The sequence below is a fragment of the Pterocles gutturalis genome, unplaced genomic scaffold, assembly GCF_000699245.1.
Source record: "Pterocles gutturalis isolate BGI_N339 unplaced genomic scaffold, ASM69924v1 scaffold14360, whole genome shotgun sequence".
In the NCBI taxonomy this organism is placed as follows: domain Eukaryota; kingdom Metazoa; phylum Chordata; class Aves; order Pterocliformes; family Pteroclidae; genus Pterocles; species Pterocles gutturalis.
In genome coordinates, this window is record NW_010141010.1 from 19,406 (window position 1) to 45,324 (window position 25,919).

Consider the following 25,919-nt stretch of genomic DNA (forward strand, 5'->3'; position numbering starts at 1 on the left):
TTCCTAGCAAATAATTTAAATGTTAGAAACTTGACTTTATCATATTCCAAGCTTTTGCACTCTTCTGTGGAAGACGCATTCTGAAGAAGTCAGAAACCATGTGACTGGCTTTTCCATTTCCAGCAGTTGGACTAATTGATTCATCTGGTGTGATTTTTGCCCAAGTAAATGTATGTAAAACCTTAAATCACCCATTCCCTTTGCACTGATTTTGCAACAGTCTTATCGGCATAGTTCATATACTTTATTATAGCAAACAGGTCAGGAGTGAATTAAGAAGTTCTCTGGCAACTCCACTCACATGATTGTTTAGGGACTTCTGGTATTCACCTTCCCCGCTTCAGCCTGCAGTGGCAGCATTGGACTTTCTCCATGGCACTCGCCAAGCCTGTATGCATCCCAGAGCACAGAGCTGGAGACAAAGTCTCCAGTTCATTGTTCCTCCGTATCTTTTGTCCTCACTCAAATCAGTGGGGTGACTGTGTACGGCGAGTAAAATGTTTTCAAATTAAATTTAGCATTTAGTATCCCTTTTGCATTAGAGGAAGTGGTTCTGCAAGGTGCATTGCAATACAGGAGGGGCACAGTAAAGGGTATAAAGAGTAGGATTAATCTAATCTAATTTTAGGGATATAGAAATTTGATATAGCTAGTCTACATTATTTGCATAGGCTCCTTCTCAAGCCAAGCCAATAAAAAGACAGGGGCACTTCCACATGGAAATTTGTTTACCTTGAACATTCAGGCTAAAATGGAATGAATCCTTTTCCCACTCCAGAATGCCTCTTCCTTTGCAGAGGAAGTTCTTTAATTTCCTTTACCTTTGATACTGTTCTACTTCACTGAGATGTTGCCAAACTTAATAAATTTGTAGTTAAGGTTTTGTCTATGTGATGATCACAGCCAGTGATCACATTCATGAGGAATTTATCTACCATTGCACTTAGCTCCTTTAATTAAATATCTCTCAGAAATGAGTGACAATAACCATAAGTATTTCCTTCAAACTTAAAAAAAAACCTGCTTTGTAATTTATAGCTGAAATATTTTATGCACTGCTTTTTACATCAGTCTATGACTGAAATTTACTAGTAATCCTGGAAGGTTTCTCCTGCTTTGAGATTATTGTTGAGAAATGTAGGAGAAAACTTCATACAGTTTTTTGTGTTGTCTTGTGTTTTCTTGTTGTTGGTCGTGTTCAAGTATGAGAAAAGAATAATCCTAAAGATTGTTTCTATTCCTGTATGACTTAGCAGAGCAAATCTGAATGTTCTTACAAGAATGTAATGTAATAATATAAAATGAGGAGAACAGAAAGCATTACAAAGAACAGAAATAAATCAAATTAAATAAAGTAGAGGATATTCTTCTTAATGGGGGACGGTTGAATGCATGGTCAAATCTGTTCTTCGCTCCTGTCTTTGTAGGCATCCTGGGAAGGTGAATAGTTTCTCAACAAGATTCAAAACATGGGATGGAAAGGTATGGCCCTGAGGGTTGTGGGGCTACGTAAAGCTGTATTGTAAATCTTTTAATTAAAAGAATGGCTGGGCTACAACAAGCCAGAGGGAATACAGTGTGCAGCTTTCTGACACGTACCCCACCTCACAGCACAGCTGGTGGAAAGAACCCCACTGAGTGCTACAGGCAAGTGCCAGTAGTGATCACGCTGCTTCCCCATCTACGTAGTACGTAAACGTGGTATCAACTGTAGACTGCACTGATAACTTCCAGTATCACAAATCTATATTTTCACCATTCGAATAAATGCCATATACTACATGAGTTAAATCCCTTCTTGTGAACCTTGGTGAAAATTGCTCAGAAATGCTTGATATACCTCTGGGATATGAGAGCTGGAGCGTAACTAGCTGTACGTGCTCGCACATGCCTGTTTGTGTGGGAGTGATTGAACTTAAATACACTTGATGCATGTTTGTGCTGTTTAATTTGTATTCCAGCACACAGCATCTCCATGTGTTTCCAGGGCTGAACCTGCCATGCTGGCATGACAGTCTGTGCAGTTATTTGGCTAGAGACTGAGAGGTTTATCTTGTATGTGAGGTGTAACGCTGTGGGGGATTTGTTGACCAGAGAGTTGCCAAGCTTGGAAGAATGGAGAAGTGAGAGTGATAGAAATGGGAGTGATGTGCCTTTTAGGATGGTGCACTTCAGCAATTATACTAGGAAAGGGCATTGCTAGGACCACCATGAATACAGAAGAATAGCTGTTTTTGCTTTGACCACACTGTGAAAAGTGGTGCTCATTCCAGGAGCATCAGTAAAAGTGGCAGCCTTCTAGAATAGCTTCTGTGGCTGAGCATGTATTTCTTCTTTGAAAACCCTGGTTTCTGAGTGAAAACAGAACCATTCTGGGTTGTCAGCAGATTTAAGACCAGCAGGGAACATGCCATTCCTTGGCTGTATGCAGGAGGAGAGCACACTGTATCTTTGGTTTTAGATATTCCCCTAAGATGGTGCCATCAGTGCTCCAACACATGCACAACACCCAAAAGAAGAAAAGGGAAGACAAGACAGCAGCTAAGCTCAGTCTCACTATCCACACCAAAATGAGAGCCTCACCATCTCACAGGGCAGAGCAGCTCTGCACTGATGGCAACAAGAACCATAGACCAAGGTGCCACAGTTTGGTCCTCAGTAAATGACACATAATGTCCAATGAGAAATCAACCCTTCAGGTATTAATTTATATTCATTTTCCAGACTGTCAGTCTTGGTAAATAGATTTTACTCCCTGTATAACAAGTTCACTGTGACAAATTTTTGAAAAAATACATGTTCAAGTGCTTTTTGGTTTCACAAGCACATGAGCTTAGTGAGAAAGAACAGACTGAGACGCCAAGGAGAACAGCCAATCCTGTTATATTTGTCTTTCTTATTCCTGACTTGCCATGATAAATATGGAAAATTATATTTGGCTAGAAGGAGGCTGAGAAAAGGAACAGATGGCCACCAAAAGTATACTAGAGCAGCTAATAGTCACTGGCATACTTCTGGGATAAAAAATTTAAATCTGAAACCAAGCAGAAGGGTTATCCATTTCTTTCTGATCAGGGTACTCTGTATGAAACTGATGCTGCTATGCTCTGACTAGATGAAGGTGGGCTTCCTGAAATGCATTCGCCGAATGGAATAAACAACCTCTATCCTGCAGTTGACGGCTCTTGCGGTTATGCTGACAGAAATAGTTGACAAGGTGGGGAAAATGGTTATGTTCCTACTGTATTTTGAGTGAGTGAGACTGCATTTGCTATGACTTTTTAATATATTGCATGATTTTAACACTTATATTGCATTCTCTCTATGTATTCTACATGCTTTATTCAGTTTTGATAGAGGACAAAGAGGAGAAAGTGCCCATTTAAATGAGACTATGGAGTCTATATTTTATATCTTTGTGTATTTTGTAATTTCTAAAATTCTGATACATTTCTGTTTTCTATGGTCAACTAGATAGCGAAAAAAATAAGCTGACATTTTGTGAATTATGAAAGTGTGTCACAATTTCTGTTTTTGCAGAATGCTGTGGGCTCAGTACCTGAAACTCCGTAGGACTGCAGACTAGATAGTGAATGAGGACGTTGTTCTGTTTCTTGAGTGATAATTGGAATTAGCAAGGTAATGGCCAGTAATACATGATTTGAAGGGCAGGAACAGCAAGAGATGATAGTTTGGGACTGAAGTGCAATATTGGAGTTGTAGGACAGGCCGAGTGCTATAGGAGTAGGGCAGCCAAGAGTGAAATAGAGTGAAATAGTAACAGGTGCTCCAATTTTTCTTTAAAAATTACATCTGCTAGAATTAAACCAGCTATAACAGCTCAGCTATAGAGCCCATACTAGATATATAGGATTTTGCTAGAGCAGCAGCTGATCAAGACCATCAAATAAGCTACTGTGTGAACTAACTGATCCATCCATCTGCTCCCCATTCAGCCACTGGCAGGACTGTTGTAGCACAGATAATTTTTTCCACTGGTAAAAGTTTATGCTATTTACTTATTTGGGGGAATGTTATGATCAGTTATTGATTTTAAAGTGTTTTGAATAAATTGCCCAAAGAGTGCTGAAGAACTACAAACCCTTAATAGGTAGGTTTTGATAAAGAGACACCAAGAGAATTACAAATTTCCATGTTTTAAAAAAAGGCACAACCATGGGCTGATGGACTGATTTTGCTTTTGCAGTGTAAAAGGGGAAATGTCCATCTCGAAATCTTGCCAATCTTTCCCCAGTGAATGGAAATTAGATGTATTTTGAATTCTGGCAGCATGTTTTGGTGCTCACTCACCTCCTTCCTTAGTTCTTGCTGAATTTTAAAGACATTTTTTGAATTATTCATGTTCTATTAGTAAATATAATATATTTTGAACTTTATATTTAATAATATAGACATCACTGCATAGCCTTTAAAAGTATTACTAAGAAATAAATTGCCATTTTGGAGTGAAGACTCTGCAGTCTGTACAGTTATGTAAAGTCCAATGTTTCTTTGGCTTTCAGTGATAGCTGTTTCTCTCTATAATCCTGGCTTTCTATTGACCTGTAGTTAGAAAAGCACAAAGTGGCTAAGGAACTGTCTCTGCATGGAGTATGATGTTTTCATCAGCTCCAGAAACTGAAAAATAAAGCTAGCTGAGAGTAAGTATGGATGAGGTGTGGGAAAAAGTAACGCAATAAATGCACTAAAATTTATAGTCTTATTAAGACCTGGGTTGATATATCTAGTACCGTTATGAATGTGGATCCCAGACTCATCTTCATAACAGATGCGATTGTCCCTTGAAATCATACATAGTTTGCATGTGAAGTGTTTGTCCATAAAACTAGTCTGGCACTGGGCTGTCCATAGAACATCTATGCAGATTCACGCTGAAGGGTCGTGATCACAAGGATGTTGGGTGCACGGGACAAAATATATAATGCTCTGGGACATTAATATGTAGGATACAATAATCCAGTGGTTCTCTTCTGGGGGTGTTCTGGATTTACAGCACATAATCCCTTACCCCTGGCTAGCTGACCTCCAGTTCCAAAGAGGGGAATAATTACACCCTGCAAAAACAGGTCTTCCATTTCCTAATCTCCTCTGCTCCACAGATATCAATGACCTTTCCTCTCAGACTGTCCCCAATTAGCATAATAAGGCTAAAGCCAGAGATGTTGTTCTCAGCTTGTTCTGAATCTGTAGTTTACCCTTTAAGCTTGCAGAATAACTTATTTATTTGTGGGGGTTTTTCTCCCATGACTTTTCAAATGAAAAGAAAGAGGAAATACCTGCCATGAGCATTAACAGCACAGTTGTCCAAAGGGCAGTTTCTAAGCTGGTCTGCTCAGCTTTTGTGGTTGACAACTTTTGCCCAGCTCTTCGTGGTTGACAGTGAGACAAGTTGAACCTACATGTCAGAGGGCAGCATTTCTTTCTTGTGACCAGGTAGATTTGTAAAAGTTTACTTTTCATATTTAGTTTGGAAGTGTCTTCTAGAGATCTCCAACCTAATGGCATCACCAAGGATGGAGATCCCACAGGCTCTCTGAACACCTGTCCCATACTTACAGAGCAGGATGTGTCAGAGCCATTCTACATGTATCTTCAGCTTGATATGCACCTTTGTGGCAATGCTGATGTGCCCTCGATATACTGAGGTCACTGTATGTGCATGGATCAGTTTTTACACATGCATCCCTCACTCACTACAGCTCCTATATGTATGTGCGATGTATTGGCACAGATGCAACAGTCTCACCTGAGTTGTCCCTTTTTTCTTCCAGGCTGAGACAGAGGCCCTTTCAGCATGGCTAGGCTGCATCATGGCACATGTTTTGTGGCACTAGCCAGTACAAAACACATTAAGCACACTCTTCCAGTATGCAGACATATTTTCACATGGACTAACTGAAGTCCATGACAAAGGCCTTTAATAAGTGATCCCCTGTCACTCATAATGGCAGTGGACAGGCTAAAAGTAATTTTCAAGAGCAATGAATTTATCAACCTCAGATTCCCACTTAAGAATGTGTGACAAGTACAGGTCTTGGAAGCCCTGGCTGCAAAGCAGATAAATAAGAATACCTTGCTGCTTTATGTAAGTATTTTTCATTTGCAGCTCACATTCATAAGATAATTTTGGCTGCAAATCTATTATTTTGAAACTCTAAATTAAAGTTCCTCACTCACACCTCCAAGTTCCTCTACTTGTAGAGAAAATATTGCTGTTCTACCACTTCAGAACTCCTATTGTGGAATTTCTGTGTTTAATTGGTTAAAGATAATTTTTTTTTGACTATGAGTAGAATGACATTGTGCCTCAGAGCCCAAGGACAAGGGAGCACACTTAACCAAACCCAGTAGGGTTCACTCCAGCCTAGAGATCAGACCTCCAAACTGATGTACCAACAGAGTTTTCAGTATCTAAATTATTGTAAAGATTTCTGCAATTCACTACAATCTGTTATTGGACAGAAATGTACAATGCTACTTACCATGTCCATCTTTAAAAAAAAATGCTGAAAGCACTTGTAGACTCTTAAAACATGATGAGCTGCTTAGCACTCTCCTGGTATTTATTTTTTTTTATCTGTAGCTAGTATTATCTCTCCATTGGAACCAATGGATTTTTTTCTATATCTCAGTAAATTTAAAATTATTTGTGTTTTTATGAAATCAGTACCACAAGCTGAATCAGTTTAATGCTCTATTAACAATAGATGGGCTCACAATCTACCTTGTGAGGCAGTTTAGAGCTGTCCTTCCAAGCAGACTATCTGCTTTCAAGCACATCTTTAGGGATGGCAAAGGCCCCTCCTTCCACTCCGCTGACCACATAGGCATATCGAGCATGCTGAGAGGCATAATAGGCAAAGCAAGCTGTCTCCGCACCTGCCCACAAAACAGCTGTTTGACTGGGAGAGGAATTGCTAAAGCGTAGAGCATTGTCAGCAGCTTTTGTGGTCTTCTCTCATACACTGTGTTGGCACAGGCATTGTCACGAAGGAAAGAAACACAGAAACCACACAAAGATTTAAATATTTTTTCCAGAATAATTTTTATTAAAACATAATTCATCCTTGCAGTCTTCCCATGTGGATGCATTTGCTCAGTCTCAACTGACTGTTCAAGAGACAAATAATCTCGGACCTAACAGAATCTTCCATCAGGTACGTGATTCTTCAGCTGGCTTTAAAGATATCTGAATGCTTGTTTTCTAAGAGACCCGTTATAATAAATGAATCTGAGCAGAGGGACGTCCTTTATTCCCTGCACTCTTCCATTTCCCCTGTAGCTGTATGACTGTCCCAAGAGCCTGTGAGTATTTTGTTTTGGGTAGCTGTTCAGTAGAATTTGAGGCATTTCTTCTGCCTAGCCACTTTTGTTTTTTGAAGCTTTCATGAAAAGTCCACCAGAATCTCAGTTTTAAGGTTTCAAAGACTTTTCCATAGTATTGGAAAAAAAGCCTTATTCAATCAAGTTGGTTGGATTGAGAGCTTAGTTTCTTTGCTTTTTTGAAAAGAAATCAAACCTCTTTTTTGTTGTCAAAAGCTTGACAAATATTTTTCTATACTCCCCTGATGACAAAAAATTCACAGCCTTATGTGGGTTGTAGCATTAACTCTCTCAATCTTGTTCTGCATTTGATAGTGCATAGCTGATCTATTTCAAATCTATTTTAAATATTTTTTTTTTATTATTTGCCAAAGAAATAGTCTACCTTGAAAATTTTCTTTGCTGATATGTGTGTTTTCTCTTGCTTTGGATATCCAAGAGTATTAGCAGTCCTAACATTCATGAAACCTCATCCTTAAATGACTGACTTGAAAGAATGAGCAGTATGCAAATGTTTTGCAAATAACAAATGGGAGAGGTCTGAAGGAAGGACTAATAATCCTGGAGTTTTTAAATGAGTATAAGGATTTATTTTTTCAGTAAAGTTTGCACAGAGCTTGCCTTTTCCTCACTAACGAGGGGTGCAACAAAGGGGCCTAATCAAAGTGAATGCCACGGGGAATGAGGGGGAAGAAAATATTGATAAACCAGTGCAGGGAAGATCCCCCCCACTGTCTCTACCCTGGTGTCTGGCAGCAGTCCAATCCCAGTTTCTCTTCTACCACTGGGAATAGCTAATGCTGTTGCCTGCCAGTTACTCTTCATGTCTGCTTATTACGCTGCATACGCTTTATTTTCCCAACTCAAAGGAGTCCGCTTCCTGGAAAGGCTGTTCAGCTTCCAAGCCCAACCACCATTTCCAGCTGAAGCAGTCACTGCTCTGACGCTGGATGGAGATGCTCCTGTGGGGAAACAAACCTTCATGCCCTTAAGCGTGCTAGGTTGCCCAATTGCCTGGACAACCTCCTCCTGGCCCATTAACAGAACTGGGAGCTGCCAGAGAGTATCTGCTCTTTTCCCCTTCGCCATTAGGTGTCAGAAGTGAACCATACACATTTTCCAAAATTTTAAATCTCTCTGTTTTTCGAAGGTGTTACACAGAGTTGCATGCTAGGTCATTATGTAATGTTTACTTATGCTTTCTATTTAGAAAGTCAGTCGCGGTGTTCTTTCCCTCCCACATCTGGAAGATCAAGCAAAGCATGGTTTGGTTGCGGACACTGCAAAGCCTCCCCCCCTTGAAAGCAGCCCGCCTCAGATAACAAATAAGAGCTTGCAGAATGTCCTCCCCTCTCTTCAGGTGAGTGAAAAAAGCTCTTAGACCTATAAAGCTCTTAGACATAGAAAGCTCTTGGACATCTTGTGTTTGACGGGTTAATCGTCTTCTCTCTAGTACTGCCAAGAGAGTGTCAGTGGCAGTGTCACGAGTGTGTTTGTGTGTGGGAAGAGAGAAGTAATTTGGTGTCAGCATTTGCATCAGTTTCTGTTTTCAGCCATTGCTAAAAATTAAAAAAAAACAAAAAGGAAGAACTATAAACAGGCAAATAGATAAATTGCTTACCAGCACGGTTGTGTCTATCTTCAGATATTTTAATGGACACCCAACATCACAGGAAGTTTTTGAAGTAATCTGCACTTTTGATGTTCCTTTTTTCTCTTTTTTTTTTTCACAAATCCTATGTCTATCCTCTGTCTGAACTCTTCTTCCTTTGCTCCTTCTCTCCCCAGCAAATGAGGGACCTGCACTACTCCCCACCATTAGTCTGATCACTCCTTTTTTCACCTTTCTTCTCCTTCAGTGGAGTCTCTTCATCGAGACACTTGCAAGTTCCATAGGGCTCCAATATGAAGTCTTTTCAGATCTGTTGCACTGGAAGTCCCCACATAATGCATTTTGTTTGGGAAGTCACGAGTCTTCTTAAATACTTTGACTTTAAAATTGGCAGCTTGCTACTGCTACAAATGATTTGATTTGGTTAGGAGGTTGTGTATCATTGGGCGAAGCTAGAAGATGCGAAATAGCATGAATAATGAGGTGGAATGGCTTAGTCTCCAAAATAATTAAAATTTTCTTTAAACCTTAATTCTATGGCCTTCATAAGTCAAACCTGCACTCAAGTCCTACAAAAGCCAATGATTAAGCTTTGCATCTGAAAATGAACCATCCTCCCATTTTATTTTTTGTGAAAAGGTTGAAGCCAAGTGTTTTACGAAGGGGTTTTTATTCTTTAAATGTAATTTGTAGACTTCTGTAAGAAGCTGTGTAAACACCAATAAGAAAGCCTTTGCTTGGCTTAGGAATGCCAGGGGACAATAAACATTTCAGTCTAGATAGCATGGTTGTGTGCTGCCTTTTTCAGAGACCTTTTTTGTTTACCCTTCTTTAGAAATAACAGCATTGCTAAATTGAGGGAGTGTGTATTGGAATGGGAGTTGAGTAGAGTTCTCAAGCTGAGACTCAGCAGGATAGCGGTAGGACTGACTTGTGTCAGCACAGACTTGTGCTTGAGCTGCTCAAGTGGTGCCCCTCACACTTGGCTGCCCTGCTTTTGTAGCAGTTAATATTGAAAAAAAAAACCAAAAAAACCCCCAAAAACAACCATCGAGGTTAGATGCAAGTATGGAAAGATGATTTAATTGTAAAATAAACCTGTTTTCACTTGCACTAATGCATTCTTAACCCAAAACTCACAAGCACCAAGATGGATGTATCCAAGTGGTACCAGCCAGGACTTCTTGCAAGGACATGGCAGACTGGGATTACCCACTGGTTAGTCCATATCACATCACCTGGGTTCTTTCTTGTCTTGGCAACCATATGCTGGTTATTGAGTATGGCTTTTGTACCCTTCTGACACTGAGATTGATCTGTTGTGTCTCCATTTGGTCAAACTTCTGTGAGTCACCAGAACTTTCTGAAATGATAAGAAATTATAAATAAATTAAGGAATCATTTAGGTTGGAAAGGACCTCTGGAAGACATCTAGTCCAACCTCCCACTACAAGCAGAGCAAACTTGGAGCAGGTTGCTCAGGGCATTGTCCAGCTAGGTTCTGAATATCTCAAAGTTTGTAGAGTCCACAGCTTCTCAGGGCAACTTGTTGCAATAGTGAACCACTCACATGATAAAAAATGTTTCTCCTAATACCTAACCAGCATTTCCTGTGTTGCAACTTGTGTCCATTAGCCACATACCCTAGGACATCCTAGGACCATGCACCTCTGAGAAGAGTCTGGCTTTGCTTTTTCTGTACCATCCTGTCAAGTAACTGTAGACAGCAAAAAGATCACTCCTGAAGCTTCTTCTTCTGCAGGCTAAACAAACATATTTCTGCGGCCTCTCCTTGTACATCATGTGCTCTAGGCTCCTGACTATCCTCTGACCTCACCCCTGAATTTGCTCCACTTGGTTAATGTCTTTCTTACACTGGGAAACCCCAGACTAAATACAGTAATCCCAGAGCGGCCTCACAAATGCTGAACAGAGGGGGAGATCACTTCTCCCACTCTGCTGTCTATCCTCTTGCTAATATAGCCCAGTATGTGTTTGGCCGTCTTTGCTGCAAGGGCACATTGCTACCTCATATCCAAGTGGTTGTCAGGCCTTCCCCACAAAGCTGCATCCTTTCAGTTGTCCGCCACCCTGTCCGGTTGCATGGGTATATTTTGTTCCAAGTGCATGGCTTACCATTTGTCTTTCGCACAGCTTTAGGAGATACCCATAGCCCATTTTTCCAGCCTGCTTAAGTCCCTTCGGATAGCAGCCTTGCTATGGTCTGCAGATTTGAGAAGGTGAACTCATGCATTGTCCAGGTCATTAATAAAGACTCTAAGCTGTACTGGCCTCAGTATTGATCCCTGAGGAATGTCACTAGTAACAAATTGCCACTGATCACAGTCCTTGTAACCTGACCATCCAGACGATTTTCCACTCACAGTATTATTACTCATTATTGCATTTCCACATCCATTTGTCTGCTTCATATCTCACTCTTTGGGCTTCAAGCATACAGTGGGAGACAGTGTCACAGACCCTGCTGAAGTCAAACTATGCAATGCCCATGGCTTTTCTCTCATTGGCCAACCCAATCACTTCATCAGGTAAGGCAATCAAGTTGCTCAGACACCATTTGTTCACAACTTATGTTGGCAAATCCATACTGGCTGTTCCAAATCAACTTCTTATCTTTCATTTGGTTGGAAATTATTTCCAAGAGGAATTGTTACATAGCCCTCCCAGGGACTAAGGTAATGCTGGCCAGCCTGTAGTTCCCTTGAAGTTGCCTTCTTGCCCTTTTTGAAGGTAGTTGTGATGTTTGCCTTTTCAAAATGGTCAGGAACTGCTCCTGATTGCCATCGACCTTCAAAGATGATAACGAGCTGCCTTGCAATGACATTGGTCATTGACATCATCGGTCAATGACATCCCACCTGGTCCTGAAGACTTAGGTATGTCTAGTTACTTAACTGGTCCCTAACTGTCTTCCTTTACTGCATGTAACACTTCTTTACACAAACACTGCTTCTAGACTCAGGGACTTGGGAGGACTGGGGGTAAAATATACCAATGAAAAGCATTGAGTGCCCTCGTCTTTTTCAAATCTTTGGTCACTAGGTCCCAAATTCCACTGGGCAGTGGGTTCACATTTCCCTTAGCCTTCCTTTTTTGCTGGTGATGTATGTATAGAAACTGTTTTTGCTGACTTTCACATCTCTTGCTAGCTGCAACTGCAGCTCAGCTTTGGCTTTCCTAAACGTGCCTGCATGTTCAGGTAGGGTCTCTTAAAACCCCTCTTCACTAGATTAGCGTGTATCCCAGATAACCCATCCGTGCTCTACTTTTTTTGCATTCCTTACTGTGTTTGCTCCTGGTCAGAAGTTCCCTTTTCGACCATACTAGCCTTCAGCAATGTTTGCTCAGTTTTCTGCATGTTAGAATGGACTATTCTTGTGCTTTAAGGAGATTTACTTTGAAGATCAATGAGCTCTCTTGATTTCCTTTGCCCTCCAGGGCACTCTTCCATGAGGTTATGATGAGAAGATCTCTGAATAAGCCAAATGTGTTTTCTTGAAGACCAGAGTTTGTGATTCTTCTGCTTGTCTCACTTCTCTGAGGATTTTGAACTTCACAGTCACATGGTGACTGCAGCCAAAGCTGCCTTTCCCTTGACCTTCACATCCTCAACTATTTGTTCCTTGTGTATGAGTAACAGGTCCAGCAGCGCATCTCAGATCACCTGGATTAAGTCAGAGTACAGAAATCTCCCAAAATGCTTTTGCCACTTCAGCAGATACTGAGGTGACTGAATTACCCCAAGAGTATCAGGGTCTTTAGGATATGATGACTATTCCCTGTTGTACCAAATTAAAAGCCCTCTTCACTAGGTTAGCAAAGCTTTTTGCAGACACTCTTGCCCTGCCTCATCAGATGGATTCTGTTTCTGCTCAGCAGTTCTTGTTCCTCATCCTATGTTTGTAGAAGCCATAGTCTTCTCTGTAGCTTCAGCCAGGTATTGGTCCACTGGATGTATCATCTCCAGATGGGTCTTTTTCCCCTCCATTAAGGGTTTTAGGAGAACGTGGCATGGGCCCCCACACCCTGCATCCTTATCCCAGAGCACACTGTCTTCTGTCTCCTTATTTGGTGGTCTTTTATCTGCTCCAATGCTCCATCATCTCTTCATGGCTTGATTCTGTAGCGTGTCCTTTGTTTTCCCATTCTGGGAGCCCTGAGAACCTGCATGTGCTGGGATGTTGATCACCTGCTGATATAGGTAACATCTGTATATCCTTTCTTGTGCAATTTCTTCCTTCTAGTGCTTCCACACCCACATAGGCCCGTTCATTCTCCATTCATACCAGTCTTGATGTTTCTGTTACCAATGTGTGTGTGTGCAGACCCAAGCTGGTGTCCCTGCAGTTCTGTGGGCTGCACAAGCAATCTCAAGGATTCTAGCACGACTTTCCAATGGACGTGCCCACACAGAAATCCAAGATGTATAACGCTTATTATACTATCTTTTCTGCCCTTTGTACTGGCTCGTGCAAGTTACTGCAACTTAATCAAACCATAGCAGTTTGTAGCATCTAAAGAAAGTGAAAGCCCATGTGTTGAATGAACTTGGAAGATGAACCTCCTTCTCTTATTTAGAGATCTATTTTTCCATGGTCCAATAGCCCCTAGTGCTATTGGCAGAATTTACTTTCTTGGTAAGTAGGGCGTTCTCGTCCCCGAGCATGCTTGTTCTGTCTCAGCACAAAATTGACGTAGACATCACTCAGCATAATCCAAAATAAATATCTTACAACTTTGTCTTTGGGACTGTAGCATTTTAAAATATATTTTTGTATAAATTTATGTAATTGCAGATTAGCTGAATGTTCATGAAAATATCAGAGAACAAATATTACCTTTTTTTTTTTTTTTGCTTGTCAGGGAAACAGAACTCGAGGAAATTTTTCTCAATTTAACATTCCAGACAGTCTTCTTGAAAGTGATACCAGAGCCCAGACAAAACCATCAGAACTGGAAAGCACCAGCATCAGTGTCAAACTGCCTATGACAGCTTCAGGTAGAATGTAACAGAAAATGCTAAAAAGACTGGAGTGACAGGCTCCCTGCACACATACGGAGTGTATGCAGTCAGGATACTCAGTGACCAGAGGTTTCACACTAAATGGTCACTGAAATATTTAACAAAAAGTTGGAGGAAAGGAATATGGATGAGCTCAGTCATTTCTAAAAATCCGACTTGGGGATGTACGCAATAGGAGAAAGAATAGACTGACACAAATATATAAGTGATAGAAGTATGCATTACACGAAAGAATGTATGTTTGTCTAACGGTTATGACAGGTCACGTAGCAATGTTTTATTATAGTGATAAAACACTTGCTTGTAGCTGTGTCACATTTTATCTATGTCAGATAAATTGCATTTTGGGAGTTCTCAGATCGAGAAAGTTTCTGGCAGTGTTAATCTATTTTTAGAAGGAGTCTAGGAGAAAAAAAGAAGTGGCCCTTTGCTTTCAAATTATTTAACATCCTTGCATTAGTGGATGAATATCTACCACCGCTTAACAAAACCCCAACATGCATGCCTAGGGAACATGTTGCTTTGTAACGGTTTCATCTGATTATTTACCTAGATTGAAATTTTGTAAGTGGAGGTGTTAGGGCAGCTGAAATGTTTCAATGCAGGAAGAATCAGAACCAGGAGAAACGCAGATTTGGGTTGCATTTAATTCCTAACCTCATGCATCTGAACTTGACATTTTCTATCAGAAAAAAAGTACTTGAAAGCTTTGGTTAACCAAAGCTTACTGACAATTTATAAATATCACAATCAAACCAATAAAAACTTAGCATTTTTTTATGTAAGCTATGAAGTTTTCTGAATCAGATGGGATTTTCAAAAGCGCCTAGGTACATAACTTTGCTCAGAATCAAATAATTTTTACCTAAGCTCTCTTAAAAGTCTTGCTGCAAGATGATGAATGCTTTGTTGAACATGAAATTGTAAATCAAAAAAAGAAAAATTTGCGCAAAATGTCAACATTGTAGAATCATAGAAATGTTGCTTGGAAGGGACCTGTAACAGCTACTCAGCCTGCTCCTCAAAGTGGCATACTCTACAGTCAAATGTTCGATTGTAAAAGCAATTTGCCATCAGATTTTTGACATTTTATTGATTTTGGGTTTTATATTTTCTTTTCTGATTTAGAAGCCTTGAAAAAATTTAGAAACCAGTTAACAGTCTATGAGCAAAAAGAAATTTTCAATTATGCAGAGCTATGGTTTCTTGGGCTGGAAGCTAAAAAGATTGAAGGTTTTTCTGAAACCCAGAATAATAATTGCTATGATGATGAGCATGGTTCCTACTTAAAGGTAAGTGGAAAAATTATGCTATTGATTTTCAGCTCAGTAAGTTTGTAGTGACTTTCTGGCAACTGTTAAGTGATCTCTGTGAGATAAATGTTGTTTCTAGAAGATAAATATTCACATAGTGAAAACATCAGTACCAATCACTTTAATGCTCAGAAGAGAATCCTGAAGAGAGACCCACTTTGCATCTCATTCAGGACTGATGCAAAGTAGGTGGATTAATGAAGCATGCACTTGTCATTTTTTTCTCTGTCACCCTTGTTTAATGTAGACTTCACTTGCTACCATTCCAGCATCTTCATAGACAGTAAACACAACACACACGAACTACTTTAAAGCCTGACCTTTGTTGTACTATCTGAATCTGAACAATTTGTTTTCTTTTGAAGGTTTTACATGACCATATTGCATACCGATATGAAGTGTTGGAGGTGATTGGGAAAGGATCATTTGGGCAGGTGGCTAAATGCTTAGATCATAAAACCAATGAATTAGTGGCATTGAAAATAATAAGGAATAAGAAAAGGTGAGCCATCTGTTGACTTTAAATCAGTACAATCAGCTCTTTGTTATATAGGCAGTGACAATCTGGGATAATGTGAACAAAGCAAAATCAAACCCCCTGCACATCAGACTTTCATTAAACACAGTGAGAACAGAGTGAAGAAAGGTGATTTCAGGGACTCCGAATTGGCCTGGACCCAGTGGAGACACGGTCTATGAAAGCAGGCACAGTTTTTCCAGACTTACAAGGAGATCTCTGTGACAATACACAGCACAGGTAACCAGCCCTGCATGACAGAGAACTGAGAGCCTAGATTCCCCTCCAAGACTCAAAACTACAAGAATGTGCTGGGAGGCTCTAGTTGCTCATTTTAACATGAAAAAGTCTACACCATGATCCTAAGCAACCTCTTCTTGTTACGAGACCGGTTACAACTTTTTAGTTGAGTTTAGCTTGAATCAGAGTCAATGAAGCAGATGAGAATGATGCTGTTGACTCCAGCCACAGAGTTTTAGCTCTTCAGCTTTCGCCTTCAGCGAACACTAGATGTAAAGATGCTCTTCCAAACTGACTTATTGTGGTAGGTGTGAAATATGGCCCTGTTCACATAAATGGAAGCATTCCTGTGAATTTTGAAAGCACTAGGCTTTTACTCTGGATGCTCATTTGAGACTGTTTTTCATTTAAATATTTTTTTCAGACAAGTCAAAATAACTACTCTTAAATGCTATATAAAGCCAGTATATTTAGACTAGGCAACAACCATAATTAATCAAAGTTGCAGTAGTTAACAGGGCTGAATGGTGAATTTTTAATCATTGCCCCACATGTGGAGTTTGTAGTAAGATTGTGGTGTTTGTAACAATTGTATTACTACAAATGCTAGACTGAGTTAGTTTTGCCATTCCCATGTCCTGTGATATTTCAGATTTCACAGCCAGGCTTTGGTAGAAGTGAAGATCCTTGATGCTCTCCTGAAGAAGGACAAAGATGATACACACAATATCATCCACATGAAGGAATACTTCTACTTTCGCAATCACTTCTGTATTTCCTTTGAACTGCTGGGGTAAAGTGTGCTTTTCTTTACATAAAACTTAAGAAACATTGTAGATCTTGTGCCTTACAATCTTTAATTTTTATGCCTTCTTTGGAAGAATTTGCTTCTCTTAATGTTACAAGAAAGAAATACTGTTTAAGTACAGACTGCATAACTGAGTCTTTGATCACCAAAGGTGAACTGAAAAAGGCCCTCTTCAGACTTCACACAGACAATTGCATCCATCCCTTATTTTCTGTGCTGTGTATTGAAGTCTTCTTCCCTGAAAGACCTAAGGGGAAAAGAGTAAAACAATGAATCCATGACTGGTAAACTGTAGAGTATATAAATATGAATAATATTAAATAAGTAAAAAGTATAGCTGTTTCTTGGTTTCTATGAATTTATGCTGCAGGACGCATCTTAGGAGGAATTTGGAAGAAATCTTAGGGAAATCAGATCATTTTATTCATCAGCCTCCTTGTAATCAGGGCATTACAGAGGTTATCCGTGGTTCCCCATCCCTTAAAGTCAAGTCGACATTGCTGCACATGTTATAGCCCTTGCTGAAGATTCATCATCGTATGGAAGGCTTGATCTCAAACAGACCTAAATTCATAGTATTGCTGCATGCAAGCCTGCCACTCAGACACACAGGGATAAGAGTTGACTCCAGGGAAGGGACTAGTTTTTTTCAGAAAGCTGCTATGGAAACTTCTAAGAAAGCATTCATAGGATAGCCGCTGTGTCCGGCTCTTTACAGAAGAGTTGAAGACTGGTAGTCACATAAAAATATTTGTCTAGTGAAATTCTTATTGCTTCTAAAATATAATGAAACCCCTAAATTTGTGAACTTTTTTCTCCATCAAGTCCTGGTAACTTCATTTCCTTCTGAAGGAACGGGCCTTGCCTGACACCAGGGGATGCACAAGCAGGAAGGCAGAAAGCTACAGTTGTTTATGTCATTGCAGATCCCTGGGCTCCTGCTGAGGACACTTCTTGAGACCATATTTCTAAGGACATGCTTGTGCATCCCTTCAATAGCCACCATCCCTGTGGCCATTTCCTCCTCCAATGACCGCATGATCACCACTCAGTACTTGCCTGTGCACAGCCCGCACTGGGGGCTCCCTGTGGCTGTGCCACCAAGAGCTGGGGGGGCTCGAGTCCATCCTGGCCTGGCAGCCAGGAGCAGGGCAGCCGGGGGGCATCCCCAGCCCTGGGCATCAGGCACCTCCCCGGGGACAGGGACAGGCTGAGGCTGGGCCAGGACACAGGCCCACATGTGGGCTGGCTTGGTGAGGCCCAAAGAGACTGGCTCTGCTGCGGTGTCACCGGGGCAGGGGCTGCTGGCCCAGCGGCACTGACATGGGGTCCTGGGCTGTGGGCAGGTGGGGGGAACTCCCGGCTACATAGCAGGGCAGTGGTGGCGGGTGGTGCCCTTGGAGTCTTAGGGCAGTGTTCACACGTTGCCAGACACGCTTGGCAGAAGTTATCAACATCATTTAATGCCCTGCTGGAAGGAGCTAAGATATGATGGTTACAGGAGAGATATTAAAACCTAACAAGACATGAATTTATGGGGTTATTTATCTAGAAAGATTTACTGCAGAATAAAGACTCTTTAGACGAAAAGGATTTACACAAGGTACCAAAGCAAAGACAAACGAGAGCAAAAGGAGACTGAGGTAAATTTATTTCTCTCAGTTCCTGAATTTTAGTTGGTGAAAATCAACACAGCAGCATAACATAGCACTGAGTTTAGTAGGCAAGCGAGTCCACTGACATTATGTCTTCGTTAGATCTGGAGGCTCAGGGAGATGTTTGTATGTATTACATGCAGAACAGCATTCTCAAGGAGGAAAATAGCTAAAAGTCATCTTCTTCTGCCTTGAGTCCTCCCTCATGTAGGAAGACAGGCTAAATACTCTCTTAATGCACTGTAAATCAGTCATACTTTAAAAATAAGTTCACTAATCTCTTTTCTGCTTTCTGTCTTCTTCTTTCACCCCCTTAACCCCCACAGAATAAATTTGTATGAGTTGATCAAAAAGAACAATTTCCAAGGTTTCAGTTTGTCTTTAATTCGACACTTCACTCAGTGTGTGCTGAGATGTTTACAAGTGCTCTACCAGGAAAGAATCATTCACTGTGATCTGAAGCCTGTAAGTACAGTCATTTCATAACCTGTTATTCTGTACAGAATACATTAGCTTCATCCTATTTTTTATTGATCAAGAGGAACTCTCAAAGAATCCTTAAAAGCCAGCAGGGTATTTGTACAGAAGCTATAGTTTATTTCAGACTGTATTAGTACCAGTTGAGTGAGTCTTTCCATTGAGTCAGTTAATTCACTGCAATATTGTAAGTGATTTTCTAGTTGCCAAAATGTATGCACATATGAATCAAATGCAGGTAATGAATTTTTGCTTAGAGAAAGAACAAAGTACTTGTGAAATCAAGTATTTCAATATGAGGGGCATTACAGTGCAAGGAGATATTCACAAGGCAGCCTGTTTCTGGTTATCCTGTTAAGTCTATTTAATTTCATATGTGTAACTATAAAATTAACTCATCTAGTAAATGATAAAGCGATTCTATCATGCAGTATTTAGGGTGCTCACCTGTTTCTGGAGGAACACCTGTGATCCAGTTCTTGCTGCTGAATCTGCTAAGCATTCATGCTGGGTGAAACATTTCCATTCTCCTTATCTCCAATCTTAATTTTTTGCAATTTCTGAGATTTCTAAAGTATTTTGATTCTGTTTTCATTTCAGGTGACCATTTCTCTTAATTTCATTTTCAAAACTGCAAATTAACCAATAAATAAATAAATAAATCAGCTTTCAAATAAAAATGCTAAGGACTTTGCTTAATCTATAATAATAATAATCTATATTGAAGTCTGAAGAGGCATATACTGTCTGTACCCATTGTCTTGCCAACATCTTTGCCAGATCAATTTGCAGTGAGAACTGAGGCTTGCAAGATAATAAAAATATCTTAATCAGAAACAATTAACACAATGGGTAATTTGTTTCCAGGCAGCCACTGACAAAGAATGAGGTTGACAAGATCAATGAGTGTAGTCTGTATTTAAATAGATTAACATATTAGTGAACTTTTAGTGAGTTAACTAAAAGAGAATTTTGTTCTCATTCTACAATTGTACAGTTTTGTTAATTTAGTTTATGTTGCCTGAAACTCACATTCGTTATTCCATCTGCCTCCTTTGATATTTCTCAACATAAGGTAGAGTACAGAGTTTCTCTGGACTTCATGCTAGGTAATCACTGCCCCCAGAACCTGGTTTTGCAGTTTATCAGCTCCCTTGCATTGTGAGAAATTTAGTAATAGAGACAGAGTCCTACCATGAGCATGAAGGGATAGCTAGCTGCAGAGAGAGGATGATTCTTCCCATAACAGAACCAAGAGCATCCGGATAGTGGAAGTCATTTCTTGCCTTGACTTTTATCAGTAGCAGCTTCTCCCTTCTGTCATACACAGTATTTCCTTATTAGTCCACTAATTACCCAAGAAACTACTTTGTCATTATTTGGCATCAACCTGGGAACTGCTCAGTCCTTCAAAGCTTTGACGTATAATCACTTTAAAACTGGTTGATAAAGGTAGCTGAGAAGTGGAGAAGACTCTATGATCAGAAAGGAAATAAAAGGAAATCCTTGATTTAGATAGATTTTTAATGAGGATAAAACTGAACTCTGCAGAAGAGAGCTAATAGGCTATGTTTACTCATCAGTGCAAATATTCCTGAGCCAGCTGTTTAAGAATCACTTCTCAGGCTGGAATTGTAGGCACACAGAGCTGTACTCATCTGCACCCAGCTAATAATCCATAGTGCCCTTCCATTTCCATTTATCACTGCCTTGTGATCTTTGCATCACACTACTGTGAGGTGGATAGGGGTATGCTTACAGAGAGTCTGGAGAAGGTTGAAAGCAACAGAGGGAAGAATTGTGAAGTATGACCCGTTCATGGGGCAGGGGCTTTCTGTGGTTACAAAAAGGATGGTTCTGGTTAATTTAGCATAGCATGCAACTAGATGCAGTTTGCCTTTTACTAGATTAACAGCAATGAGTTTTGAGGAATTCACCCTGCTTGCACGGCAGGCGTTCTCTCTGGCTGGTGCCTTGGTAGCACCACACACTGCACACTGTAGTGGCTTGGATTGTATCTGAGGCACTAATGTCCCTGTCCAGCAAACTTCAGACAGGATACCTTTGCAAATCTACCCTCTGCTTTGGTTAATTGCACATTATTGGATGTCTACTCATGTTAGCAAATGCATTCCCAAGGAAGTTGTACTTTGAAGCTTTTATTATGCAGATAGCTGTAAACCCAATGTGCTATGCATTGCTTATTTTCCAAAGTGTTCACTAATCTAGTGTGGTGTTAAAACCCTTTTTTCCCTTGTGATTTTTTTTTTTTTTTGTCTTTAGGAGAACATATTATTACACCACAAAGGCCAAGGTTCAGTTAAAGTTATTGATTTTGGATCAAGCTGCTATGAACACCAAAGAGGTTTGCAGAAAAGTCAAGTTGATGTAATTTTCTTAATAAGTTTTCTTAATTTTATATAATGTGGAAAAACTGTTTCTTTGAGCTAATATAGTGACCTATGACCCTTATTAGAATATGATGAACTGTTCAGCCACTGGGGGCAGAAGAAATACTGGTAGGAGACAAGTAAGCTGTTACCGTGCTTTTTCTTTGTCCCTGATCAGCTCCTCTGCTCCTGTTGAAATCAAAATTACATTTCAAAAGTGACCTTGAGGCCAATCCCAATACTTCACTTAACAAGGAGTTTATCAGGTCCAGAGAGCCTTTCTAGTGGGATGGTTAAATTGTAGTTGGTACTTTTTGGATGAATACAATGGGGGAATGGGAACTATGCTTTTAGTTTAGAAAGTCTAAGTTCAGTTTTATTTTTTTTTCTACCAAAGATTTAAGTACAATATGCAGGAGATAACAAGAACAAAATTTGTAAAGAAGAAATTAATGTATAAAAATTCACCTAATAATAAATCTTAACATTAACAGACATATTGTAAAGCAAGAATGATATGACCATCAGGAATGCAAATATTATCTGTTAAAAAAATCAAATGCAACAACAAAAAAACAAAACCCAAGAAAGAAATCTGCACTGCATTTTATTAACTTAGAAAAACAGAACTACTCTTAAATGGCTCATATTTTTCCTATGAAAGATTGATATTTAAGCTGAGCCAAACCTGTTCATCTATATTTTGGGATTCAGCCCATTAGATTTACATCGCAGTTTGTGGGAGTGGGTAATCATTTTAGGTTTGCCCATGTTTGAGTAGAATGTAATCTGAGATGCAGCCTGAGATATTTGCAGACAGTAACAAATTGAAACACAGAACAAGTGAAAGGAAAGATGGAGCGTGACTGAGGAGACCCTGTCAGCTGAAACAAGAAGTGGAACAACCGTCAAAGTAGTACAGATTAGAGAGTAGAAAACAGAAAGTCAGTTATTTATTTGTGACAAAAATGAGAAAAAGCAGACAATTATACGGTTGGTCAAATGCACAAGGGCACAGATTGCCACCACAAGAATCTCTTGTAGCTGTACAGATTTGATGAAATCATATATTGTGCAGCACTTACTTTTCAGGGCGCTTTCCTTCCAGAAAGATGTTGAACACATGGGGATGTAGAGAAGTGCAGAAATATAAACAAAGTGACCATCAGAGAGATAGCAATAAGAAAATAACAGAGCTTGGATGCTGTAATCGTGTTCAGTTGCCTGACTGACAAGAGGTAAAAGAATTAGTCTGCTCACTATGATGAGTCCCATTCGTGGAATGAGATCTTTTCATATCTGCTGTGGGGCTATAATATATTAATGGGGAAATCAGAAGACAATAGAAGTTCCCTAGGTGTCAGTGAAACCAGTATTTCCTGAAGTGCAAGCATGTGATAATCAAGAACTGTTGATCAATTCAAGAGGAGGACTTCCAAATAGGAAAATTAACATGGAATAAGCTGAATCATATCATTAGTAGAATAATTTCTTTCGGTAAAACCTGTTGAAGAGCAATTTCCAAACAGAACAATGGAAAGCATATCACCCTTTGATTTTAGGATGGAATTAGAAAAGGTTTTCAGAGCCTATGTGAGCAATCCCTTAATGGCAGCTAATAGAGTAGATATATGGTGCCTGAACATGTTTTTCACTTTTCTGTAAAATCTGGAATCCACATTTCTATCCCATTTATGATATTTTTCTTCTTGTCTAATTTTCTGTTTTGATGTAGTGTACACTTATGTTCAGAGCCGGTTTTATCGCTCGCCTGAAGTGATTCTTGGTCATCCTTATGCTATGGCTGTTGATATGTGGAGCTTGGGCTGTATCATGGCTGAGCTTTACACAGGCTACCCACTGTTTCCAGGTGAAAATGAGGTTGACCAACTTGCCTGTATCATGGAGGTAACTTTTGGGATTGTCTTCTGCATCACATACTCATTTGATAAACTACACTGCCAGCAACAAATATCAAGAGATGATGGAATATACTTTTTTAGAAGGAGGTTTATTACAGCCAAAGGGCTCTTTGATAGGATGGACTCTAATGCAAAACTGTTTTTTTGCAAAACACTGCTTTGTATACTCACTGACTTGCTTCTGAAGGAGACATAATCTGGTCAGAATTTGTACGGAGAAGTTAGAACATAGGAATCACATCTAAGGGGAAGGAAAAGCAATCTAATGATATCAGGCTCATCTTCTCTTAGAAATCAGATATGTGTTGGTTGAATTAGATCTCCTTAGTCCAAACTCCTGCTGAGAGAGATTTTTGTTAGCATTTGATTAGTCAGCTGTGTCTCTTGTCTAGCAAATCTTGAAAACCTCAAAGGGTTGAGTAGAAACTCTCTGGGTGACCTGCTCAGCTGCTGCTCTACTCTCCTGGTGAAAAACTTTTTCCTAATAGTCACCCTGAACTTCACAAGCCACAATTTATGGGTGTTGCCCCTTCTTATGCTGTCTGCCCCTACCAAGGAGTTTGGCTCTGTCATCTTTGTAACTGTTTTTCAGAGTTTTAGGAATGTACTGTGACATCTCCTACCTCAGATCACCTACCCAGTGCAAATATTAGAATAGGTGCAAAGCTGACCCATAAAAGCAAGTTACTTAGTTACTCCATACCAATCACTAAACTGCAACTTGATGTTGAACTCAGTCCCAAGTTCTGACCCTTCTAGTGCCATGTTAGTTTGTACAAGATTTTCAAAGACAACATCTCTCCATATGGCCTCCTATATGTGTCATTAACAGAGATGCTTGTCCTTAGAGTCTTCTGCGGTAGTGAAGATCCCAGGGTCATCCTTTACAAAATCATATCTTCTGTGTAAGAAATCTGAGGAACCCCTTATTTTCTTCTACAATAAATGGCACAAGACAAAATGGTTTGTAGACATTTCACAGTAAACTGCTACATTCAGCTTCTCTTCAAATGGAGGAGGGTGAAATACCTCATCTCTCCTGACAGTTATGTATGTTTGTGAAATGAAGAGTAACTCCATGAATTCATTTTCTGTGTTGAAGGTATTGGGTCTTCCACCACCTGATTTTATCCAGGCTGCATCAAGAAAGCGAATGTTCTTTGGTAAGTGCTTCTGATTGTTTGTCCTTGCGGGATTCCTCCCTGCTCGTTAATCACTAGTTAAGATCACTGGTAGGGAGTATGGTCAGAGAACCGTAGCTGCTTCTTAGTTGATGAAACTTCATTCAGGAAGAGACTATCAATTCAGCAGGGCAAAACGGAAGTCAGTAGGATGGATATGGGTACTGCTTTTGCAACTCTCTTAAAGATTTGTTGAGGAATTTTAATATAATTTTTTGAGCATGTCTTTATCTTTTTAAGATTCCAAAGGTTTCCCTAAATCCATAACTAACAGCAAGGGGAAAAAGAGATGCCCAGACTCCAAGGATCTAAGCACAGTGCTGAAAACCCATGATGCTGGTTTCTTGGATTTTCTGAAAGGATGTCTAATGTGAGTTCATAGTTTTAACTTATATGCAGAAGGCTAGTTTTGACTTTGCTTCATTCTCTTGTGCCTTTAAAATCTTTGAATCTGTTGGGGTTTTTTGGTGGCGTGTTTTGGGTTTGTTTTGATTTGGTTTGGATTTTTTGTCCTGTCTAGGATTTTGCTACTGAATACCTAGTATGGCAAGTGGTTCACTGCAGTTTTCATAAAGGAAATTGGTGATTTGCACATTTTTTGTAAAGTGCTAAATGCAGATAACATGTAATTGTTAATGGTCTTCACACAAAGTAGAAGTGCCACAGATTCTTTGCACCAGATTATCACAGAATGATCACAGAATAATTTAGGTTGGAAGGGACCTCTGGAAGTTATTTATCCCACCTTCCCACTCAAAGCAGAGCAAACTCAGAGTAGGTTGCTCAGGACCTTGTCTGGTCGGGTTATGAGTATCTCCAAAGAGGGAGATCCACAGCCTCTTGGGGCAACCTGTTCCAATAGCAAACCACACTGATGGTGAGAGTGTCAGTGGCAAAGTGTCTACATGTTTGTGGGGGAAGAGAGATTTGATTTAGTGTCACCAGCATATCATCTGTCATCACAAAGTAAATGGGACTTTTTAATAAATGAATAATAATATACTATAATAATGTGTGAGAAGCAAAACTATTTCATGGCTCAAGCGTGATCATGTGTCTTTTCCAAGGTGGTCAAGATACTAAGCTTTTTACAGGGTGGGACTCCACGGACCCTGGTGATTTATCACCTCTGGAAGAAGGTCAGGCAACCCAAAAAGAGTACAGGGATCTTGTTAGGTCATGCAGAGTTAAAAATAGAAAGGCAAAAGCCCAGCTGGAACTCAACCTGGCTTGCAGTTATGAGAGATAATAAAAAATGTTTTTACAAATACATCAACAACAAAAGGAGAGCCTTGGAGAATCTCCATCCTTTGTTGGATGCAGGGGAGGACATTGTCACCAATGATGAGGAAGAGGCTAAAGTGCTTAATGCCTTTGCCTCAGTCTCCAATAGTCAGACCAGTTATCCTCAGGGTA

The 25,919-nt window shown here is 39.9% G+C and overlaps 1 protein-coding gene across 1 annotated transcript; it reads left to right on the forward strand.

Moving 5' to 3' along the window:
• Window positions 1-3,193: 3,193 nt before the first annotated feature.
• Window positions 3,194-24,877, forward strand: DYRK4 (dual-specificity tyrosine-(Y)-phosphorylation regulated kinase 4). The gene is made up of 12 exons (XM_010083885.1): window positions 3,194-3,217; window positions 7,095-7,178; window positions 8,555-8,704; window positions 13,841-13,976; window positions 15,129-15,292; window positions 15,679-15,815; window positions 16,723-16,863; window positions 18,860-18,998; window positions 21,294-21,375; window positions 23,136-23,308; window positions 24,425-24,485; window positions 24,744-24,877. The coding sequence occupies exons 1-12, from the start codon at window positions 3,194-3,196 to the stop codon at window positions 24,875-24,877; spliced, it is 1,425 nt and encodes a 474-aa protein (XP_010082187.1).
• The last annotated feature ends 1,042 nt before the right edge of the window (window positions 24,878-25,919 follow it).